The sequence below is a fragment of the Ochotona princeps genome, chromosome X, assembly GCF_030435755.1.
Source record: "Ochotona princeps isolate mOchPri1 chromosome X, mOchPri1.hap1, whole genome shotgun sequence".
In the NCBI taxonomy this organism is placed as follows: domain Eukaryota; kingdom Metazoa; phylum Chordata; class Mammalia; order Lagomorpha; family Ochotonidae; genus Ochotona; species Ochotona princeps.
In genome coordinates this window covers 41,696,406-41,717,683 of record NC_080865.1, presented here as the reverse complement: position 1 = coordinate 41,717,683, position 21,278 = coordinate 41,696,406, and the positions used below count along the sequence as shown (strand labels likewise).

The 21,278-nt window shown below is 42.1% G+C and overlaps 1 protein-coding gene across 1 annotated transcript; it reads left to right on the top strand.

Annotated features, from left to right (window-relative positions):
• The first annotated feature begins 239 nt into the window (after nt 1–239).
• LOC131478616 (doublesex- and mab-3-related transcription factor C2-like) lies at nt 240–13,277 on the top strand. Its single transcript, XM_058659056.1, has 9 exons — nt 240–341; nt 7,698–7,987; nt 9,358–9,582; nt 9,663–9,817; nt 10,142–10,200; nt 10,481–10,617; nt 11,460–11,520; nt 11,714–11,957; nt 12,887–13,277. Exons 2-9 carry the CDS (start codon nt 7,827–7,829, stop codon nt 12,994–12,996), a joined length of 1,152 nt encoding a protein of 383 aa, XP_058515039.1. The 5' UTR covers nt 240–341; nt 7,698–7,826; the 3' UTR covers nt 12,997–13,277.
• Nucleotides 13,278–21,278: the final 8,001 nt, after the last annotated feature.

Genomic DNA, 21,278 nt, shown 5'->3' with positions numbered 1-21,278 from the left:
GGGTTTCCAGTGTGTGTACTGTGGTGGGAGTGAACACTGGAATCTCCTTGAAAAGAGCTGAGAACTTCTCACTGTGCTGGGTGCAAACAGGCCTGCCCCAGGCCCTGACCCCTTCCACAGCCCCTCCTTCTCTGTCCAAGCCCCAGCTTTCCTCCCCTCTGCAGCCCAGTACCTTGAGCTCATCAAATGGATACTTTTCTGGCATTTGACCTTCCCGCTGTTCCTGAGTCTCTTACTCCCAACATCCAACCTGTTTTTCTTTTCTTCATTCACTTGGCCCTCCCAGCAGGCTGAAGACAGGTTTCTTCTTGCTCCACAAAGCTGAGGTGTTTGGACTGACGGTGAGTTGCTATTTGGGGGGGATACCACAGATAGGAATGACTGTGTGGGCCCCCTCCTCAAGTTGCGTCACAAGACTTTGTCCCTCAAAGATGTGGGGAGGTGTTGGGGTCCTAAAGATTCATCAAAGCAGGCAGGATGAGGGAGGTGATGGCATCCAGAGTCCAGACTGACAGTAGAGATTTGCATCTTAGAAGGTGGTGTGCAATGTCAGGTCTGTGAGAGGGGTCATATGTGGTGGATGCTGGATGGGCAGTTTGGGACCCGGAGGGTATGCACACTGTGGGAGCTATGGAAGGGGTTTTGGCCTGGGCTGAGAGTAGAACAGCACACGTTAAAGGTCTGTGTCTTCCAGCCATACTTTATCAAACTTCATAGTGCAAACCTGGGTTTGAAATAATACTGCCGGTTTGTGTCCCCTTTGCATCAGCCCAATTGTGGTGTCTGCAGCACTGACATCAGGAAAACTCCCTGCAGGCAGCACAGTTCCCTGAGGGGAAGAGAAATAGGTGTTTCTCCCTACCACTTGCCCCGAGTCTTTTGGGTTTCATGTTAAGAGTACTTTGGAGAAAGTACTCCCCATAGGTACCTGAGGACATGAGGTTTATCCTTGTGAGCCCATCATGGACTGTATCCCCTGAGAATTCATTGTTATTTCACCCATTTTTGCCAGTAGGGCTGGTGTTCAGCGAGCGAGGTGTGGGGGATAAGCAGAATACAGTAGCGAGTGATGGAAGGAAACTTTTAGGTTATGGAAGGGTTGCTGAGGGGCAACAACCCTGGCTTGGGAGTTGAAATTGGAAGAATTTGCCAGAGGAGATACGTCTGAGGTGTGTGTGGAAAAAACGGAGACCATCACATGTGGAACCCAAGAAGATGCTTTGAGCTTCTGCACCTGAGAATGATGGGGCCTTATTCTCCATTCTAGCTTTTAGGAACAGTGTAGATCAGTTGTAGATTTCTGGTATAGGATTAGGAATGTGCCTCCCAGCACTGTGGACCCCAGCTTTTCTGAGGAAAGGCTGATGCTTTAAAAATTTTTGATGACAGAGAATCAATTAGCTTCACATTGTGTTCATGCTTCTTTTGTCCTGCCTTACCTAAGCTCAAGGCAAAAAATATTTCCTCTTGTGTGTTTTGAAGGCTTTACAATTTTTTTGTAAAGCCTTAAAATCTCTTACTTTTTATCTGTTTGTGTGTGATGCGAGATTCTGAGGTTTGATGACATTTTTCCCCCTTGCAGGGGTCTTCTTTCTTTGCACCCGTAGCTCATTATACATTAATTAAATGAATTCATAGCCTTTACTGCAAAATCAGTTCACCAAAATGTGTATGTGTGTTTCTGAGCTCTCTGTTTTAGCTTTGGTCCATAATCTCTTCTTATTTCCGTGCCACACTGTCATGGTTACCATGCCACCGTGTAAAGTCAAGGAGTTTGTTGATGTTAGTTCTCCATCTTTGTTCTTTTCCAGGTAGCTTTGGCTGATCTGTATCTTTGATTTTTATGCAAATATGATAAATGCCTTTTGCTTCAATCAAGATTATGATGAGTCTAGAGAACACTTACAGGAGAATAAATTTTTTAGCCCATCACAGATCTGCCTACATAGCATGTTCGCATTTCTATACTCCTTTAAATTCTCTCAGCGAAGTTTTTTTTAAAGATTTATTTATTTTATTGCAAAGTTAGATATCCAGAGAGGAGGAGAGACAGAGAGGAAGATTTTTCCATCTGATGATTCACTCCCCAAGTGACTGCAATGGCCGGTGCTGCGCTGATCCGAAGTCAGAAGCCAGGAACCTCCTCCAGGTCTCCCACATGGGTGCAGGGTCCCAAGCTTTGGGCCGTGCTTGACTGCCTTTCCAGGCCACAAGCAGGGAGCTGAATGGAAAGTGGAGCTGCCAGGATTAGAATCGGCGCCTATATGGGATCCCAGCATATTCAAACCGGGCCCATCAGCAAAGTTTTATAGTTGTCTGCAGATATGTCTTTCAATATTACATTAAAATTCCAACTTGATGTTTTAATGATTTTATTTCTATTATAAATTACATTAAAATATTTCCATTTCCAACTATTTATTCCTAGTTTGTAGTAGAATTTTGTGTATTGGCTTTGCATCCTGTGCCATTGTTAAAATATTTACTAGACCCCCAAAATAGTTGGAAGCAGATACGCAGGGTGTTTATCAATTTCATGAAACATCCTAATATTTTGATGTGACTTTTTCTTGACTTGGCATTCTTTTGAATTCTGTAGACATTGAATGCTTTTCAGGCATCCTGTAAGGTTATTTTGGCTTGTGTCTGATAGGCTTCCTTCATGCTTCTTTGGGAAAAGTATAGACTGCACAGTCCTGCTAGTCTCATATTTCTGACTCAAATCATAGTTATACATTTAATTCTTGTGAGATGTAGGGCTGTAGGGATAGTTTAAATTCCTTTCATTCAGTTTTAGTCTTCAGCCTGCTGAGATATTTTCCCATTTCACCAATGCCAGCAGTTTTATCAGGATAGCATAATTCAATATCTATATCTATATCTATATCTATATCTATATCTATATCTATATCTATATCTATATCTATATCATCTTTTTGTGTAATAGGATCTATTCTGGTAGCCAAAATCTTAGCAGTTACCTTCACCAGCATGTTCCATGTTGAGTTTGGTTCTCCAATGCCTTAGACATACCTCCAGGCATGCGGTAGGAACTCAAGCATGTTTGTGAATGGATGTCACAGCCCCTCTTCTTGGTACAGTTAGTATGTATTAGAGATGTTCCAGTCCAGTCATCACCATAATCCTGAAAACATCTATTTTGGATGAGAAAAGCCTGGTCTATTTTTCCTAGCTTGTAAATGGAATAAGGATAGGCTTCTTGCCTGCTTTTTCATTTTATCAGGCTCTTGTATCACTAGTACCTGGAAGAAGGGCATAAGACATGCTCAACAAAGGTGCAGAACTGCTCCAAAAATCATGGACTGTATTGGAACTCTTTCCAATCTCTCTCTCCTCTCTGTATATTTATGTATTTGTATCCAGGGCTCATATTTCATTTTATTATTAATAAAATCTTGTATGCTTAAGGCATACAATAGGATTATTTGTTTTATGTTTGTTTATATATGTGTATGCATATATGTTTTTATATAGTGTCTGTGTTTGTATGTATGTTCATGTACATGTATGTATGTATATAGCTTGTTACGTGATACTCCAGCTAAATGTATTAGCATACCCATATCTGTGTGATTGTATTCAGAATAAAAAAGAAAAGCAATTATGTTGCATCTCTGGATTTGTTCCTGTGATGAGTGGCACGGTTCATTCATGTTCTCTCCCTTCTCTCAATCTCTCTCTATCTCTGTTTTCTCTCTCTGTTGTTATGACTCTGTTGTTCAACTCAATAAAATAAATACTTAAAAAGAACAATAAATGCTCAGTTATCTGAGTAGGCTTTTCCCCAAATAAGACATACAAATGGCAAAGAAGTAAATGACCAAAAAATGCTTAACATGAATCATTATAAGAGAAATGCAAATCAAAACCACAATGACCTGTGTTCTCACCCCAGTCAGAATCATTATCAAAAATACAAAAACAAGAAAAGTAAATGAGGATGAGGATGCTGATAAAGGGAAACTCTTATTCATGGTCTTGGGAATGCAAATATGTGTTATCGTATATGTATGGAGGCTCATTCAAAAGTAGAATTGCTTAATGACCCAATAATGCCACTACTCAGGACTTAACCAAAGGACATAAAATCATTGTATCAGAGAGATACCTTCATGCTGTGTTTGTTGCATCACTATTTACGGTAACAATGACAAAAATCAACTGGGATGTCCATGGTTGAAGGAACATAATGCGTAGTGCGTACACTCAATGGAATATCATTATGGCATAGAAACAGATAAAAAATAGTCATCCAAGGCAATGTAGAACTGGAGTGCATTGCACAAAGTGAAGTAATCAAGTGTTCATAGACAAATACCCTGTTTTATCTTTTGCATGTGGAAGTATTTCACATGGAAGTTATTCACATGGAAGAAGGGGCCACTAGAGGCTGGGAATAAGAATTTTGAGTGGGGGTGAGTGAGGGGGTGGAAAATGAGATCCAAAACCTACTTTGAGGCGGTGAAGTAATTGTGGTGTTGTATGGTACAGAGCACATCTAGTCTACAATTAAGTGTAAAATCACTAGAGAAGAAGTGACTGAAGATCCCCAATATATGAATTTGGTAGCATTTAAGCACATGGGAGTGCTAACTGTCATGATTTGATCATCACATGTTGTATATTTTGCTGACTTATGATTCTGAATGCCATAAATAAGGACAAATATCATGTATCAACTAAAGATGAGCACATTTTTCAAAGATTTATTTTTATTGGAAAGGGTGATTTGATTTACACAGACAAGGACAGAAAGAAAGATCTTCCATCTGCTGGTTCACTCCCTAAATGGCTGCAACAGCTAGAGCTGAGCCAATCCTCAGCCAGGAACCAGGAACTTATTCTAGGTCTCCCACATGGGTGCAGGGTCTCAAGGCTTTGGGCCTCTACATGAACCAACACCCATTTGTGATCCTGGCATTCGCAAGGTCAAAATTTTCAAGTGCTTTGAGGAATTAAGATTAAAGGGCACAAAAGACGCATGAAAGTTGAATTCAAAGGATTACAATGGATTGGATTGTTGCTCCATCTGCAATTTCAAAAGGATGTTGCTGGAACAATTGAGGAGGTTTAATCATGAGCAATATTTGCACATGATAGTATTACCTACCACGTTACTATTAATGTTCTCCAAGGTGATAACAGTGCTGTGGTTGCATAGGATGTATTTATTAGTATTTAGAAGATAATATGCTGAAGTATAGAGGTGATATATTTGGGACCCCCAAATGGTTAAGCAGTTATTTCAAAAACATATTTGAGAGGGCCCGGCGGCGTGGCCCAGCAGCTAAAGTCCTCGCCTTGAATGCACCGGGATCCTATATGGGCGCCGGTTCTAATCCCGGCAGCTCCACTTCCCATCCAGCTCCCTGCTTGTGGCCTGGGAAAGCAGTGGAGGACGGCCCAATGCCTTGGGACCCTGCACCCGCGTGGGAGACCTGGAGGAGGTTCCTGGTTCCCGGCATCGGATCAGCACTTAACTTGGGGAGTGAGTCATCGGACAGAAGATCTTCCTCTCTATCTCTCCTCCTCTCTGTATATCTGACTTTGTAATAAACTGAATAAATCTTAAAAAAAAACATATTTGAGAGATGGAGCAATGGAATCATGTGGATCTGAGCAAAAGAATTTTCACTGCATCATCACTTAATTCCATATGTCAAAAAGTTGAGGAAAACTGTCCTCATATATTAGGCATTGAAATATTTGCCAATAAAATGAGGTGACTGCTGATGTTTATTTGAAAATAATGTGTTGGAGGTGAGTGGAGAGGATTTATATGAAATGCATGGGTCCTGAGATTCTAGTGGATGCAGTTATGATAACAGTTGGAGGTTCCTCACATTAATCCCTCTTCATAGATTCTAGATATTAAACCTTTGCCAGTTGCACAGTTTGGAAGTATTCTCTATCATTTTGTCTTTTGCCTGTTCACTTTCTTGAACATTTCCTTTGTTATGCATAAGCATCTTAGCTTGACGTAATTTCATTTCTTCATTTTTGCTTTTTTACAAAGATTTATTTATTTTTATTGGAAAGGTGGATATACAGAGAGGAGAGACAGAGAGGAAGATCTTCTGTCCGATGATTCACTCCCCAAGCGGCCGCAGTGGCTGGAGCTGAGCCAATCCGAATCCAGCAGCCTGCTCTGGGTCTCCCACTCGGGTGCAGGGTCCCAAAGTCTTGGGTCATCCTCAACTGCATTCCCAGGCTACAGGCAGGGAGCTTGATGGGAAGCAGGGCCACGGGGATTAGAACCGGTGCCCATATGGGATCCCGGCACCATATGGGATCCTGGCGCATTCAAGGCGAGGACCTTAACCGCTATGCTGTCGCACCGGGCCCCATTTTTGCTTTTATCACCTGTAGTTCTGTGGTCTTTTCTAGGAAAACTTGGTCTATAGTAACATCTGCCAAGTTTCTCTGTGATTCTTTTCTCTATTAATTTTATGGCATCAGGCCATAGATTTAGATCCTTGATCCTTTGTGAATTTATGTTTGTAAAAGGTGTAAGGTAGAGGTCTTATTTTATGTTTCTATATCTGTAGATATAGTTTTGCCAGCACCATTTGTGGAAGAGATTGTCCTTTCTTCAAGAATTTATTTCAGCCTATTTGTCAAATATTAGTTGATAGTAGCTGAAAGGATTAATTTCTGGGGTTTCTATTCTATTCTATTCTGTTGGATTGCATTTTTATTTTTGTGCCAGTATCAGGGTATGTTAACCATAGCTTCCATGTAAACAATGGGCAAAGGACACGAACAGTCATTTTTATAAAGGATTAAATACAAATGTCCAACATAGACACATGAAAAAAATGCTTATCTTCCGTATGACCCAGACATCCCACTGCTGGGAATATACACAAAAGAAATGAAATCAGTATATGAAAGAGCTGTTTGTATTCCTATGTTTATTGCAGCTCAAGTCACAATAGTTAAGATATGGGATCAATCCAGATGTCCACTAACTGATGACTGGATAAAAAATGTTTTGTATTTGTGTGTGTGTGTGTGTGTTTCACAACAAAACGAATGTAGCAAGTAACAACTATGGTTAAGCAAGCCGGTCCAAAAAAGATATATAACATATGCTTTCTCTGATATGTGATAGTTAATATAGAATAAAAAATATTTAGGGATAAAATGGACATCTTGTGACTTAATTGTTGGTTTTGGTCCTTGTTTGTGCTCTTATCTTATACCTATGAAATGCATGAAAATTATTCTAGCTAAAATAAAAAAATAAAAATAAAAAAACAAAAAGTTACTTCAAATGCAAAGATTAAGTCTGTGAGAACCTCAAGAAAGAGAGACATTTCTAGTTGGTAACCTGGATGGCTGGCTATTTTACAGAGAGCCAGTTGTCAGGGAGCTGATACATAGATTCAAAGAAAACACATTTGAAATTCATGGCAACTGGGATTTCAAGGAACTTTTTTCATACAGAATCGTGTGTGTGTGTGTGTCTGCACAAAAGGCAAATAACGTTGATGATGCGTTTGGGTGATGATGAGGTGATTGTCAAGATGTGTGCTTAGGTGATACAAACTAAGTGAGTGAAGTATTGGCATAAGGACAGACACATCTGTGTATATAACAGACCAGGGGGCTCAGAATGTGAGACGTACAACTGTGGATCTGGATGTCTGTGATGTCAACAAATTTCCTGTCAGGGGCTGAATCTGTTCCTGAGTAAGAAACTTTGCCATATCAACGCGGGAAGGCCGCAAGAACATGCGCTGACTGTTTCAACGGATTTCACTGAAGGAATTTAAGCTGATTTCCACATAAATTCACTCAAGATGGTTAACAGCCGAAAACCGGAGCGTAAGCTGGGCAAGAAAGGTGCCACAAGAATTGCTCGCGGGACCAGCAGAGGCCACAAGGGGGCGAAGGGCGTGGCCCAGCAGCATTTGAAGAGCGTCGGATCCGGAAACGCATTGGAAGCCAACCACAGGGTGGGGTGAGACACTGCTCAACGCTTATTGGCTTTTGGGAAGAGTGGGAAAGGGGGCCTGAGGAAGCCAGAGTGGCAGTTGGAACAGAAGATTCCCTCAGGACCTTTTGTTCGGGCTGAGTGACTAAGCTGCCTGACGCGGGGTAACAAGGTGGTGTCAGGAATTTCACCCTCATTCACCAAGCCTGTTCTCTCCCTTCTTGTTGCTCTGGATCTCGAACCTCTTGCCATGTATTCACTCGGTGGGATCAATTTCCCTGTCCTGAGGTCATATCCCTCCAGTAGCCCTCGTGGGTAGTCCCCTGTGAGAGGACTCTTTTTCCCAGTCCCTTGTCAGTAGCGCCCTGTCAATGACAATGGTTTTGAGGTGGGAAGAAACAAAATATTATGTTTCCTGAAGAGATGTGGGGGAGGGGGCAGGGAGAGCGGGAAATGACCGCTGACAGTATAAACTCCATTACTCATGTGTGGAGGGGGAAACACTAGAGTAGTAAGGTTGTGAGGGCAGTACATGTGCTTGTTTGAGAGCAGAGTAGATTGTGGGTCACACAAAAGGATCAGTACACTGAAGAGATAGACACCTAGTGGCCAGGGCAGAGCCCTGCTTCTTAATTGCTGCGAGTAACACTTGTTGAGTGAGGAAAACACGGAGTGACTGAGGGGTGAAAGAAAATAATAACAGAAGTAGGACCAGGGATCCCAGAGCACAGCAAAAAAAAAAAAAAAAAAAAAAATCTAGTGTGTGAGGATGTAAGTAGTTTCAAAGTGGAAAGGAAGGTTGCAATTATGATTAAAGTTGAGTGCAAAAAAAAAAATCAGAATGACTCTTGGGGGGAAGCTGATTGCAGGACATATTTAAGACTAATGTAATCCAGTGGATAAACTCATGTGTAAGGAGTGCATGAATGCAGGAGCTTAGGAAGACAATTGTTGATGTGGATGCCAGGAAAGGTCATTGTGTCTGGCAGCAGAGCACAGGGCATCCATCAGAATGTGATCCAATCAGTAGTGGTTGTTGAAGGAGTCTAGGAGTGTAGCTAAGTGCCTAAAAGGGTATTCACTTATGGTAGGTTTAAAGGGAAGAAGGGTGAATAACAGATCAAGTATGTGTGTGGCATTCATGCCAAGAGACTCAGTAGAGGAGGGCATGCATGAGTGGAGCTCCCTGGGGAGGATGCTCCAAGAGCAAGGAGGCTTGTGGGGTGGGGGTAGGTTAGATAAAGCCATGTTGATAAAAGTGAAGGGTGTGTGTGTGTTGTGATAGGATTGCTTAGCAGCACGGAACCAAATCCGGAAAACAGGGTTTTCCAAGTGCAGAGGAAGGATGGTGGGGAAAGAGATTACGTGGCCATTCTGACCTCTGCTCCTGACTCTAGAAACATGGAACCCCAAGAAATATCTGCCGGGCACAGCTCTCCCTCCAACACCAAAGGCTCCACAGTGCGTGTGGCTGGAGCCCCATGGGGGCTTCAACTTGGCCCCAGAAGAGCTGTAGTTTACTGTGACCGCTGTCACAACCATGGCATCACTACCAAAATCAAGGGCCAGGAGCATAACTGCCTCTTCAAGGCCTGCCAGTGTCCCAATTGTGTCTTCTTCTCGTGAGTATGGTGTCTGTCAAGGGGAGGGCCAGGTCTTCTTTAAATGTGACTAACCTTAGACTTGCAATCTTGTACTTTAGGGGACCCCGCAAGGCTTCACCTTCTATGACTCTGAAGAGGGAGCAAGGGAAAGAAATAAAGGAGCAAGTGGCTCTAGGACTGATCAAGAGCATGACTGCTGCTCCCAAGCCTCCCCACCATGTAAAGAATTTGGCTGTGGGAGCAGGAGTTAACAGTAAGTGGTGGGAAGTGGGTCTGAAGGCAGAGGAAATTCGGTCACTGGTCAACTCACACACACACACACACACACACACACAGAGTGATCTAGCATTTGATCATTTATAGGTTAGCTTTCAATATGCCCAAGTGTAAAAATACATCAATGTTGCCATCCAAGTGTTTGTAGGAAGAACAGATCTGGGGGGTGGGTGTGGGGGTGAAAAAAAGTCTATGAGTGAGATGGGATTTTAGTTTGGGGTTGTAGTAGAGAAGATGTGGGGTTGAGGGTATTAGGGGTGGGAAGCAGAGGGTCATCTAAATGGTCTCTTGTCTTTCACAGCTGGGAATGTGAACATCATGCCCCAGACGCAGGCCTATCCTTGCTACATCTCCAATCCGGTAAGGAGAGTCTGTTGTCAATGGGAAGGCTTTCATAAATCCACTCCTCACATTCTTTTTCTGTGTGTTTCAAAGCCATGGATTCCACCTTTAACCCTAACACCTGCTGGCAATATGACCTTGGGTAAAATTTCCCCTGTTGCAAAGGCAAGATACACTGGCTGGTTTGAAGGTCTTCAGAGCTCTGAAGCTAAGAGTCTCCTGTATTTATCCACAAGCATACACACACATCCTTTCCAGGCTAGTCTTACACTGCAACTTATGCTCTCTGGTTCTGCAGGGAAGATCCACAGGGGTGATTCTGCTGACCCAGTCATCAGAACCTACAATTCTGACCTGCGCTCCAGTGACCACAGAGCCACCACTGGTTCTTGCTATTTCTGGGCAGCCCCAAGGGTCAACTCTTCTGCCTGCCACGTGAGTAGAGGGAATGCCGTGAAGTAAATGTGTCTTGTGCTATCATGCTCTCAACTTTGTGCTTGGTTCTACAATTAGAACGCATGGAAGGAGGAGCCAAAGGATGACACAAAGGAAGAGGTGAAGGTCAATGAGAAGATGTAATCTTAGATTGATTTGCAATGACAGGCCTTCCTCAGTTTTACCATTACCTGATTTTGAGGCCTTGGGCCAAGGACTTTATGTGTTCCAGCCTCTGTTTCTCTACTTGCATTCTTGGGACAAAAAATGCACATGCAAAATCTTGAAAAGAGGACTAGCAAGAATCTGCCACGTTGTCGACTTTTAGCACACGGTAGTTGCTTCCCACTAATTAAATGGCCAGGCTTGAATGCCAATGTTTCAAAACAGGGCCATGATGGGAGGACCACTGAAGCTTTTTGGAAAATCTGGGACCAATTTTAGCAATATTCCTGTGGATGAGCTAAGCTCCTCCTTCAATGACTATGGATGACAGACAACATGGAGATATAACCTAATTCTTGAACAGGGACTAAAATAGTATCTCCCCTTGGGCTTTGCAAATTGAAACATGGCCAGTTTTTTCCCATCATCTTCCCTGAGGTTCGTAGGGAGACCAGTAGCAGATAGTATCTTACAATAGATATATAAAACAGTGTGGAACAAACAAACAAAAAAGATGGAACAGGAGAGATTATTCAAGTCATGACCATGTACATTGTCCCATGGGCCTTTGGATTGCCACATGCAGACAATGAGAAACTTTGCCCCATTTTCTGTTTATTGGTCCTATGGGTCTGTGGGAAGTTTAATGCCCTGGCCTCTCATCTCTTTGTTTCTAGATGTACGAGTCTGATCCTTCAGCCATGTGCCAACCCAGACCCTCATCTACCGCAGCCACAGGTTCTGGGGGAAGCCTTGGGTTCAAGAACTTGACAGAAGCTGAGCTTAAGGGATGGCAATAGAAGACAGCCTTGGTGGGAGTGGGGAGTTGCTGGGGAGGATGAATGGAGGGACGATGAGGTTGAAGGGAAATATCCCATTGGGAGGAAGCATGACTTTCTAGCACTGTTTTCTGATGGCCTTTCCTTTGCAGGCACCCAAAGACTGCGATGCCGACGAGTGGCAGCGGAAGCTGGAGGCTGCTGAGGCACTATTGGCTTTGAGATATTCATGCCCAGCACCACCTGACCCCATTCCTCCGGCTCAGCCCTGCAACCAGTCAGCACCATCTGACCCCATTCCTCAGGCTCAGCCCTGCAACCAATCAGCACCACCTGACCCCATTCCTCAGGCTCAGCCCTGCAATCAGTCAGGCTCCCTGAAAGAGAACTCCAAAGGTGGGGATAGTTGAGAGAGCTGTGGGTGCGTTGGAGTGAGCATTGGTCAACTGGCTTGTTCTAGATGGTAAATCAGGATGCTGGGCATCCTCAAGGCTCCTCAAGGTGATTCCTCATATGATACTTGAGAATTGCGCAGTGAACTCTGAGACTATGAAGCTTCATGTTCTATGGCAAGGGCCACATGACCTCACATCCAGAAACAAGGAAACTGAGCTTCTGAGAGTAGCGAAGACTTGTTCTGTGCCATGCAGCATAGCAAGTGGGACAACCATGCTCTTGATCGCAGTGCAGGCCTCTCCTGACCAATGGGCCCGCTGTGGCCTGGGCAGGATATAGAGAATTGCAAAAGACTTTATCTGGAAGTGATTTTGGCCCCTGGCTTCCAGGTTTTTCTTTTCAGTCTCCATGTGGAGTTTGGCTGCCTTCTGACACTGTGTTGTGCAATCAAATCTTAATGTTTCCAGAAAAAAATGGTTCCTGGAGCTCTTAGCGGGACAAACAGCTTGGGAAGCTGGGGAGCATGGATGGGAACACTCAGATGAATATGGTGGGTGGGATCTGGTAAGAAAGAAGTAACAGGTGTGAAGGAACTGCTGGAAAGGAAGGAGGCAGTCTGCTCAGGTTAACAATCATGGAGTTGAATACCTGACCAGTGACTGCAGGCCATGAGGAGACAGGGATTTTTCTGAGTTAGGTAGGGGCATAGACCAACACCCTGGGCTTGACCCAAAAAATGTGATAGCAATGGACAGGTTCAAGCAGGGAAGAGTGGGATGGGGAAAACAGAGATAAGGGAGTTCTAAGGCGTGTGCAGTCTTTGCACTAACATGTCTGTGATGGAGCTGGAAAACAAAGACGGGGAGACTTGGGAGGTTTATGGATGCAACCTGTCTCTGAATCCATCTTTCTTTCTTTTTTTTTCACAGATGGTTTGGATAGACCATTCCAGCCTCTGGGGGCTTCTCGGCGCCCCAGGCCAGCCACATCCATCTCACTGTCTATTGGCCATATAGGCTGCATCTCTCTCTTGAGCTAGGAGACTAGCAGATGGCACATATGTAGACCACTGCCTCTCTGATATTTTGTTTCTAAATTGCAAAATGTTTAGTGGAAAATGCTGATCATAATTTTTTAGAGAAGTCAGATGTTTTATAAGATTGCAGACCCTTTTTATTATGTGGTCCAATTCCCTGGTTGAGGGTGAAGACTATCTGTATATATCTTTCTTTCCCTTATTTGGATCATCCTTTTGACAAACCTTGCATATTCATTGATTTATAAGCATTATTTTGGCTTTTTGTCCAGTTTTATACATGTGAGCAGATAATAAAGCAGATAATTAAGGCACAGAGATGTATGAGTCTTTTTTATCATACCAGAAAAAAGATATCATTCTGACAGTAACATGTTTGTTCAACCCATGATTCAAAATGAATATCATCTTCCCATTAAGTACGATCTTTTAAACAAGGCTATATCAAAAAGAGGATAGAGAACAATGTTGAGACATTTTTTCACTGTGCATTTAACAGCCATCCTTTACTGGCCTAGCCTGTTTCCAGTTGTCCAGAAGGTTGGGAGTGGCGATGACCACAGGATCAAGCAGATCATGTTGAAGCAGGTCCTACTTCATACAGACACTGAAAATGCATGCTCTCCTTAAAAGGGCAGCTTCTACCTGTCTCAAGCCAATTGCTGTCATATAATAATGTGGACACATTGTTAGTACTGCATAGATTTTATGAGAAGATAAAATATTAGATTTTATGTAAATTTACTCAATTCGTCAATATTGACAGAGGTTTCTTCTTTCAGCATGGTACATGAGAGAAACTAAATACCAGTGTAAGACATATCTAGCCAATTTCATGCTGGTTTATGTTGGTTCCAAAGTGAACTGGGGCCAATTATGACACATAAGAATATAAGATGGGCAAATGAATCCCACTTAAGTTTCTATTTTGAAGCATTCATTCAGAATGAGGAAGTGCTTCTGTCTTTGATACAGTATTTACTCATTCTATGCTAAGCATATATAGCCTCTCAGCACCTCTGTAAACTAAGTCTTCTCGCCGTCATACCTATAAGGATGCACAATCAGTGAAAATTGCTTTTCACCCATGGTTTCAGGAAAGTAGTTGGTTAAAGTACAGGAAAAATTCCTTTGATTTGCCAGGCCTAAATAGCTATTAATTATTTTCCAAAATAAATAATAAAGGATCCAAAACTCAGGGCAGCAGACATAAGTCAGGAGATTTTTTTTCCAAGGCACGTATATCCTTTATTTTGTCTTCATCACACCACCATTTCATAATCAGAGCTTGTAAACCTGTCCTTGCTTCTCAGTCCTCTGGGGGAGTTCTAAACATGAGGAGCACCAGAGACTCCCATGGGAGAACCAAAAAAGTTAATTAGTCACATCTGGAGATGCACCCATTTCCACATTGTGCACCCCCTTTTCCTCTCTCTCTTTTTTATCTAAGATGATTGTTGGTTCTGACATCCAACTGTACCTTGTCCTTTTTTTCCTGAGCCATTTAGGAGTCAGTATTCTTATACCCTGTCTCTGATGGCTGAGGTGTAAACACACAAATATCTTAGGACATGCAGCAAGGTTGAAATTTATCTCACAACTCCCTTCACTTCCTGGTTATGGGAAAGGCCCCCAGATGGTCCACTACCATCGACAGATGAGCAAGTCCACGTGATCTCATGGGAAGGAGACAGGTGAATCTGGAAAAGAACTAAGATCCTGACATTCAATTGTCTCATAGTCCAACTGACTGGATAAAAGAGGAAGTGCATTTTGGTGAAAGGATGTGGCAGGACAAGTGGGAGTTCAAAAGAAATTTATGCAGGTTGGGGGAAGAGGCCATTTTCCCAGTGTCTTTTCACATATTGGAGACCTGACCCATTTCCCTCAGGACTTTTCAGACCTGCCAAGAGTACCATGAGCACACGTGCATGCAAACACACACACACACACACACACACACACACACACACACACACGCATACAGACATACCTCTGTTTAAGTTGTTTTGGAAAACAGTCTCTGAATGGCTTCTTTTTTGGGGTATTTGAGGACATCTTTGCAAATATTCTTTATTACTTCAGCTTTGAGAGCACTACTCCATTTCACAAATTTAGGCTTTCCAAAGTACTGTGGGTAATGTTTTGACTTTATTGCATCACAGAATCACATCAATTCAAACAGTGTAAAACCATCTACTCTGACCATAAGCAAAGTGAATCAATTTTAGCCAGCAGTATCAATGAAAAGGCTGTAACAACATTCTATTAGAAGAAAGGGTGTATGATGAAAAGCTGTAAGTTGGCCAATTTGTACTCTTAAGAAACCAAAGTGATGTTCATAAATGCACAAATGGGGAACTGGCTTTGTGGCCCAGTGGGTGAAAATGCCCCATGCAATGCCCAGCATTTCTTATGTGAGACCCAGTTTGTATCTTGGCTGCTAAAAATCTGATGCAGCTCCCAGGGAATGTGCCTGAGTTAGTAGGAAGATGGTCCAATTACTTGGGTCCCTGCTATCAGTGTGGGAGAAACAGGTGATGATCTCATCTCATGACTTCAACTTGGTCCAGTGCCAGACATTGTGGTCATTTGAGGAGTAAACCAGAGGACTGAAGATCTCTGTATGTCTATGAATCCCCATCTCTATCTTTCTGTCCCCGCGTCTTAGTCTTGCTCTCATCTTGCTTGTCAAATAAAAAATGATTAAAATATCTTGAAATATCTTTAAAGCAAATCAGGTGCAGATTTTGTGAAGTGATCCATTTGCATCACACAGTGAGTTCTATAGTTCATATAACTTCAACTCTCCACTATGTTAAATCTACTCAGAAATATCCCTCCTTCACTGTAGTTCCTGTTAACAGTTCAGAGTCATGAAGAACTGCTAGTCTCTGTCAAAGAATAACCTATAATGTATAATAATTTATAAATTATTGCTAACAAATGAAATGCTTTGGCACAAATATTGAGCAGATGAAAAGTTAAAAGTGTTTCACAATCTTTAGTAAAGAAAAATATGGGGGCAGGCATAGTCAGTAGAAAGATGTAATTTTGTGCATATAATTTGACTGACAAAAACTGGAACTGAAAACAACAAATCTCAGTTAATGAGTGTACAATATGAAAGAACAGAAGCTGTGGCATCAACAAGTTGTATGGGACCAGAGCCCTTAACTGCAGACAGTACATCAGATCCTACTCTGAGTTTGAATAGGTCTCTATTGTTGCGTCAACTACTAACATGAAGAACCAGTTTAAAGATCTGCATGAGTGTTCAGGAGAAAAGACAAGCTGTAGCCATAACACCTGATGTGCAGAGGAGTTCCCCTTGTTCCATATGTCTCATGATACTTGGTCTTGTCAGTCTGTGTTGCTGTTTCAATTTCCCTGTGAGACTGATCATTCTAACCAACCACACATATGGTTAGGGCAATCCAAGCTCAGTGGTGTGAGTTGCCCCAATATTCTGACGTAGAATTCTCGCCCTGACTGTAGGATCATAAACACAGTGATTTCCCCCTTTTACCTCTGAGCAAGAGAGAGCAAGAGAGAGAATGGAGTAGAAAGAGGAGCACTCTGGCATTTGAGAACACCTAGGAGTATCTTTAGGCAGTTTATCTTGCTCAGCATGGTATATCCCCAACACCTCGGGTGAATGACAACACAGTGAAGTGTGTGCTCAGGGAGGACTTGCTGAAGAGTCTGTAAACTACTCCTCCCTAAGAGCCAGTGCTCAGGGGTATCCATGCTCCCCAGCAGCCTTGGTCTGAGAGAAAGGAGTCAGTCCTGGAGGTTAGTCCTCACACTGGAGTCACAGGCAAGTTCAGTTCACACATAAGTCAGGCATGGAGGCTCACTAAGCCATTGGCATGAGTGAGTCCTAGGAGTCTGCTCTTCCTTGGGCAGCCTGAGATGATACATTTCCATATCCTGCAGAGTTGGTGTTCCCACATGGGTTTCAGGGATATGCCCCCTGTTTCTGTCTTCCGTCTTCACTTTTGCAAGTATGTGGCTGTCCTGTGATTTGTTAGTGTTCTCCACGAAGTTCCATGATCCCTTATCTGGGTCTGAAAACCCACCATTGTGCTCACTCCTTTGGCTTAGGCCCAGCATGCGTCCTTCTCCTACACAGCTCCACTGTAATTTCACAAATGTGAAGGTCAGCCAAAATCACCAGGTGCCTCTGCATTCTCAGCGAGAAAAAACTATGGCATTTCTCTTCTGAAACAGAATGTTTGTCTTCTGTGCATTGGTTCTAATAAGAAGCAGCTGTGCCACACAGACGAACCAGAGAGCATTTTATCCTCTCTGACATGTTTGGTTCTGTTGACAAATTTGTTCTGGTTACTTCAGATCACTCCACTGTAGGATCATTCTTGTCCATGGTACTTCTTGGTTGCCTAACTGGGTTTCATGTCTTGTGCACCACTCTGGATTGGGTTCTTCCAGTCTATTATGTAAAGTGAGAGAATGTATGACCAGTTTTCTGCCAACCTCTTTGAACTTCATAAACTGGGAGAATCCTCTAAGCTCAGCTGAGGCTGGAGAGATATTTGTGAGGACAGACTTCTTTAGGGGATGGCAAACACAAACTAATGTTCAATGCAAGCAGGCATTGAGGTGAGTAATGACTGCTAGCACTCTGGTCAACACAAGAGATATCCCTCTTACCAGGTTGTGCTGTGTGTGTGTGTGTGTGTGTGTGTGTGTGTGTGTGTGTATGTGAGAGAGAGAGAGAGAGAGAGAGAGAGAGAGAGAGAGAGAGAGAGAGAGAGAGAAAGAGAGAGAGAGAAAGAGAGAGACACTACGGCATGGACAGAGAGACAGTCTCAGCTGGGGCATTAATGTTATCCTGGATTGCATGTCTCAGCTGTGTTGGGGGTATGGCCTTCCTGTAGACAAGCCCTGATGGACAATGTGGTACAGTGACTATTTACCACATGGCCTGTCCCTGTAGTTTGGCTTTGGCATGAGAGTATAATTGCCCCAAGTTTGGACACTTCTTCCATCTCTGGAGTCCTGTACCATAGACCGAGTATCTCTACTATCAGAGGAAAACAGAACACTCACCAGAAGACTTGAGCACCTCTTCCACACAACCTACCCACAGGTTCACATTAAAGCCACAGAGAACACCTTCACTGCCAGTGTAGGACATTATCATTCATGTCCTCATTCTATCCTGACTGGAAATGAGAATAGGATGATGTAGGTCTGGCTCTCAGTGGCTATCCCAAGTGTGACCTTCAGGAAGAGTACACAAGCTCCTATGGAAGCCAATTATAAGGTCTTGCACATGCTGCAAGTCCCTCACAAGAAGTAGTACTTATCCTCTGGGAAGCTGCTGGCACTTGTTAACAGTAGTTTTGTGCAGTAGAAGTACCTAGAATTATCTTTAAGTCTATAAACCTGAGTGCAAGGGTTGTCCTGTGTGTCCATGAATGAGAGAAAAACGGGATGTTTGGGTGATCTATATCTGTGATTTCAGTGCTGGAGAAATACACAGTGTGTGCATGTGTCAGGCAACTTGGGAAAGCAACAGCAGTGCTTGGGCTTGTCCCCCAAATGTATTAAACTATGTCAGTATATGTACGTAGGGGATGTGAAAAGGAACCCAAACAACTGGGCACTAGAGTGCTGATTTATAAGAAGTACAGAGGATGGGATGCATGGTGCCTAATGTACTTTAATCCAATCTGATCTGTTACCTAGTGGAGCAGCTTTCCATGTGAATTCTTGGAATATCTTACCTTAAATGCTATCACAATGTTCCATAACACCCAAAACGAAGGGAAGACACAGGATGGTAAGCAAAATTAACTCAGGGATTCAAAACTAGCTTTCCCGGGTTTAAATCTCATCTTCAAGTGCTTAAACATCTATGTTTCTATCTGTAGAATTGAAGTGGTGAAAATTTTTGCTATAGAGTTATTGCTAAGATTAAAATGGAGATTACTGTCCAGATAAAATTACAACTGCATTTTAGCATATGAGAGACTTTTTTTAGTCTTAGCACTTCAGTTTCACCAGCGTTTTTTTTTTTTTTTCTTGAGTAACATTTCTAGGTGGCCACCATGCTACTTTTGCTTCTCCAGTGCCTCATCCTGATTCCAGGAATGCAGTAGGATCTCAACCATGTTTGTATAAAGAAATCACAGTCCCTCATTTTTGTGAGATCAGTATGTAATAGAGATATCAAAGCACAGCCATTACCGTTATCACAAAATCTAGGGCAATGCGCCCTAGAGTGTAAACTGTACAAGTAAAGAAATCTAGCTTACTGTTTCATTTCATCAAGTTCATGTATCACTAGTACCTAGAAGAAGGGCATAAGACATGCTCAACAAAGGTGAAAAAATGCCCAGAAATCGTGGACATGGTTGAAACTTTCTCCAATCTCTTCCCCCACCACTTACCTCTTTCTCTTTGCTTTCTCTGCAAGTTTCCATGTTTGTATCCAGAATCTTATTTTTTAAATTAAAATTATATATGTTTAAACACACATGATGTACATCAAAACTTTATACTTATTCATCCTACATATGTGCATCTAATGTGCCCTTTTACCAACATCCTCTGTTTCCTCCCACATTCCTGTTCCTTATGATCCCAGCTTGTTTTCTGCTTCTGTTGCTCTTTTATTAGTATGTTGTATATAACATAGAATTAAATATACTTGCTTGCTATTTACTACACATTAAATACAACATATTACGCATAATAAGTTTTTTGGTGTCTATTGGCAGGCTAAAGGATGCCAAAATTGGGCATGGTATTTAAAATGATTGGAGCCTTAGAGAGATTTATATTTTGCATTTTCAACAACAGGTGAATTTGCATAATGTTACACTAAGTGAAGTAAGTCAAGTGCAGAAAGAAAACTAATGCATATGTTACCTTTAGGTGGAGACTTAAAGAACAACATAGAAGCAGAAAACAGACTGGGATCATAAGGGACAGGAATGTGGGAGGAAACAGAGGATGTTGGTGAACATGGTGTGTGTAAAATCCCTGTAGATCATTCATCTTACATGTCAAAATTTTCCTTGGGCCAATATCCCTGTTTCACCTCGTCTCAACCCTTGAAAATCACCACTTGTATTTTTTTCTGCAAATGTAGCATTATAAAATTCCCCATATAATATAGTCTAAAATAAAATATATGTAACTTAAGCATTTAATATACTTAGATACAATACAAACATTAATAATATAAATAATGTAATTTTACACATCATGTATCTTATATTACAGTGTTCAGTGTATTTATGTTGAACATAATGATTCATATTGCAGGTTTTAGGACTGCAGTGTTATTTTATCGCTCATGGTCTTATGTTTCCTTTTACCTTCACTGACAGTCAGTCCCTTGTTGTATTAAGTGATCAAATATTCACATTATAGGTATTCCAGAAGTAGAAGAAAAGGAAAAGGGCATTCAGAACCTGCTAAATAAAATAATAGTTGAAATTTTCCCAAATCTTAAAAGAGACATGGATATCCAGGTACAAGAGACTCAAATAAATCACAAATTGAACCAATTTAAAAAGATCTCTTCAAGTCATATTGTAGAATCATGAAAAGTTAAAGACAAAGAGAAAATCCTTGAGACAATAAAAGTGTGAAAAGTGTGTAAAGAAAATTAGTTGAATCAACACCAGACTTTCCATTGGAAACCTACTTGGCAAAAGAGAGTAGAATGACACATTAAAGGTCTTAAAAGAAAAAATAAACTACCAGTCAAGAAGATACAGTAAAGAAAGACACTCAGTTAAAACCCAGTTAAGCTATCCTTTGGAAGTGAAGGATAACTAAAGTATTTTCTCCATAAGCAGAATCTGGGAGAATTCATCACCAGACCAGTCTTTCAAAAAATTCTGAACGGTGTCCTGCACTAGAAGTAGACATGAAACACACATCATCATAAAATTCAACAACAAAGCAGGTAGAATCATTATTCAATCAACAAAATGACAAATGTCAAATCTTGGCAAGGAGAGTTGTCCAATTTGTTCTGCCCTCTATGACATTAGATGTCCTCTGCAGTCCTCAATGAACTGCCATATCCCCCATGTGCATGCCATCCACTGCACAAGCTTCAGCAACTGAAGAGGCCCAGTTCTGGCACATGCACTCCATGTTCAGACCACAGATACTGTGATTTTCCCTGTGATTGGAGTTCTGAGTCCAGTGGTCCAGTTGCAGGGTTGGCCAAAGAAACCTTGCTGGAGGTGACCACAGACATGACTCCTGTGTGTGCCAGCCAGTGTGTGGTCTGACTC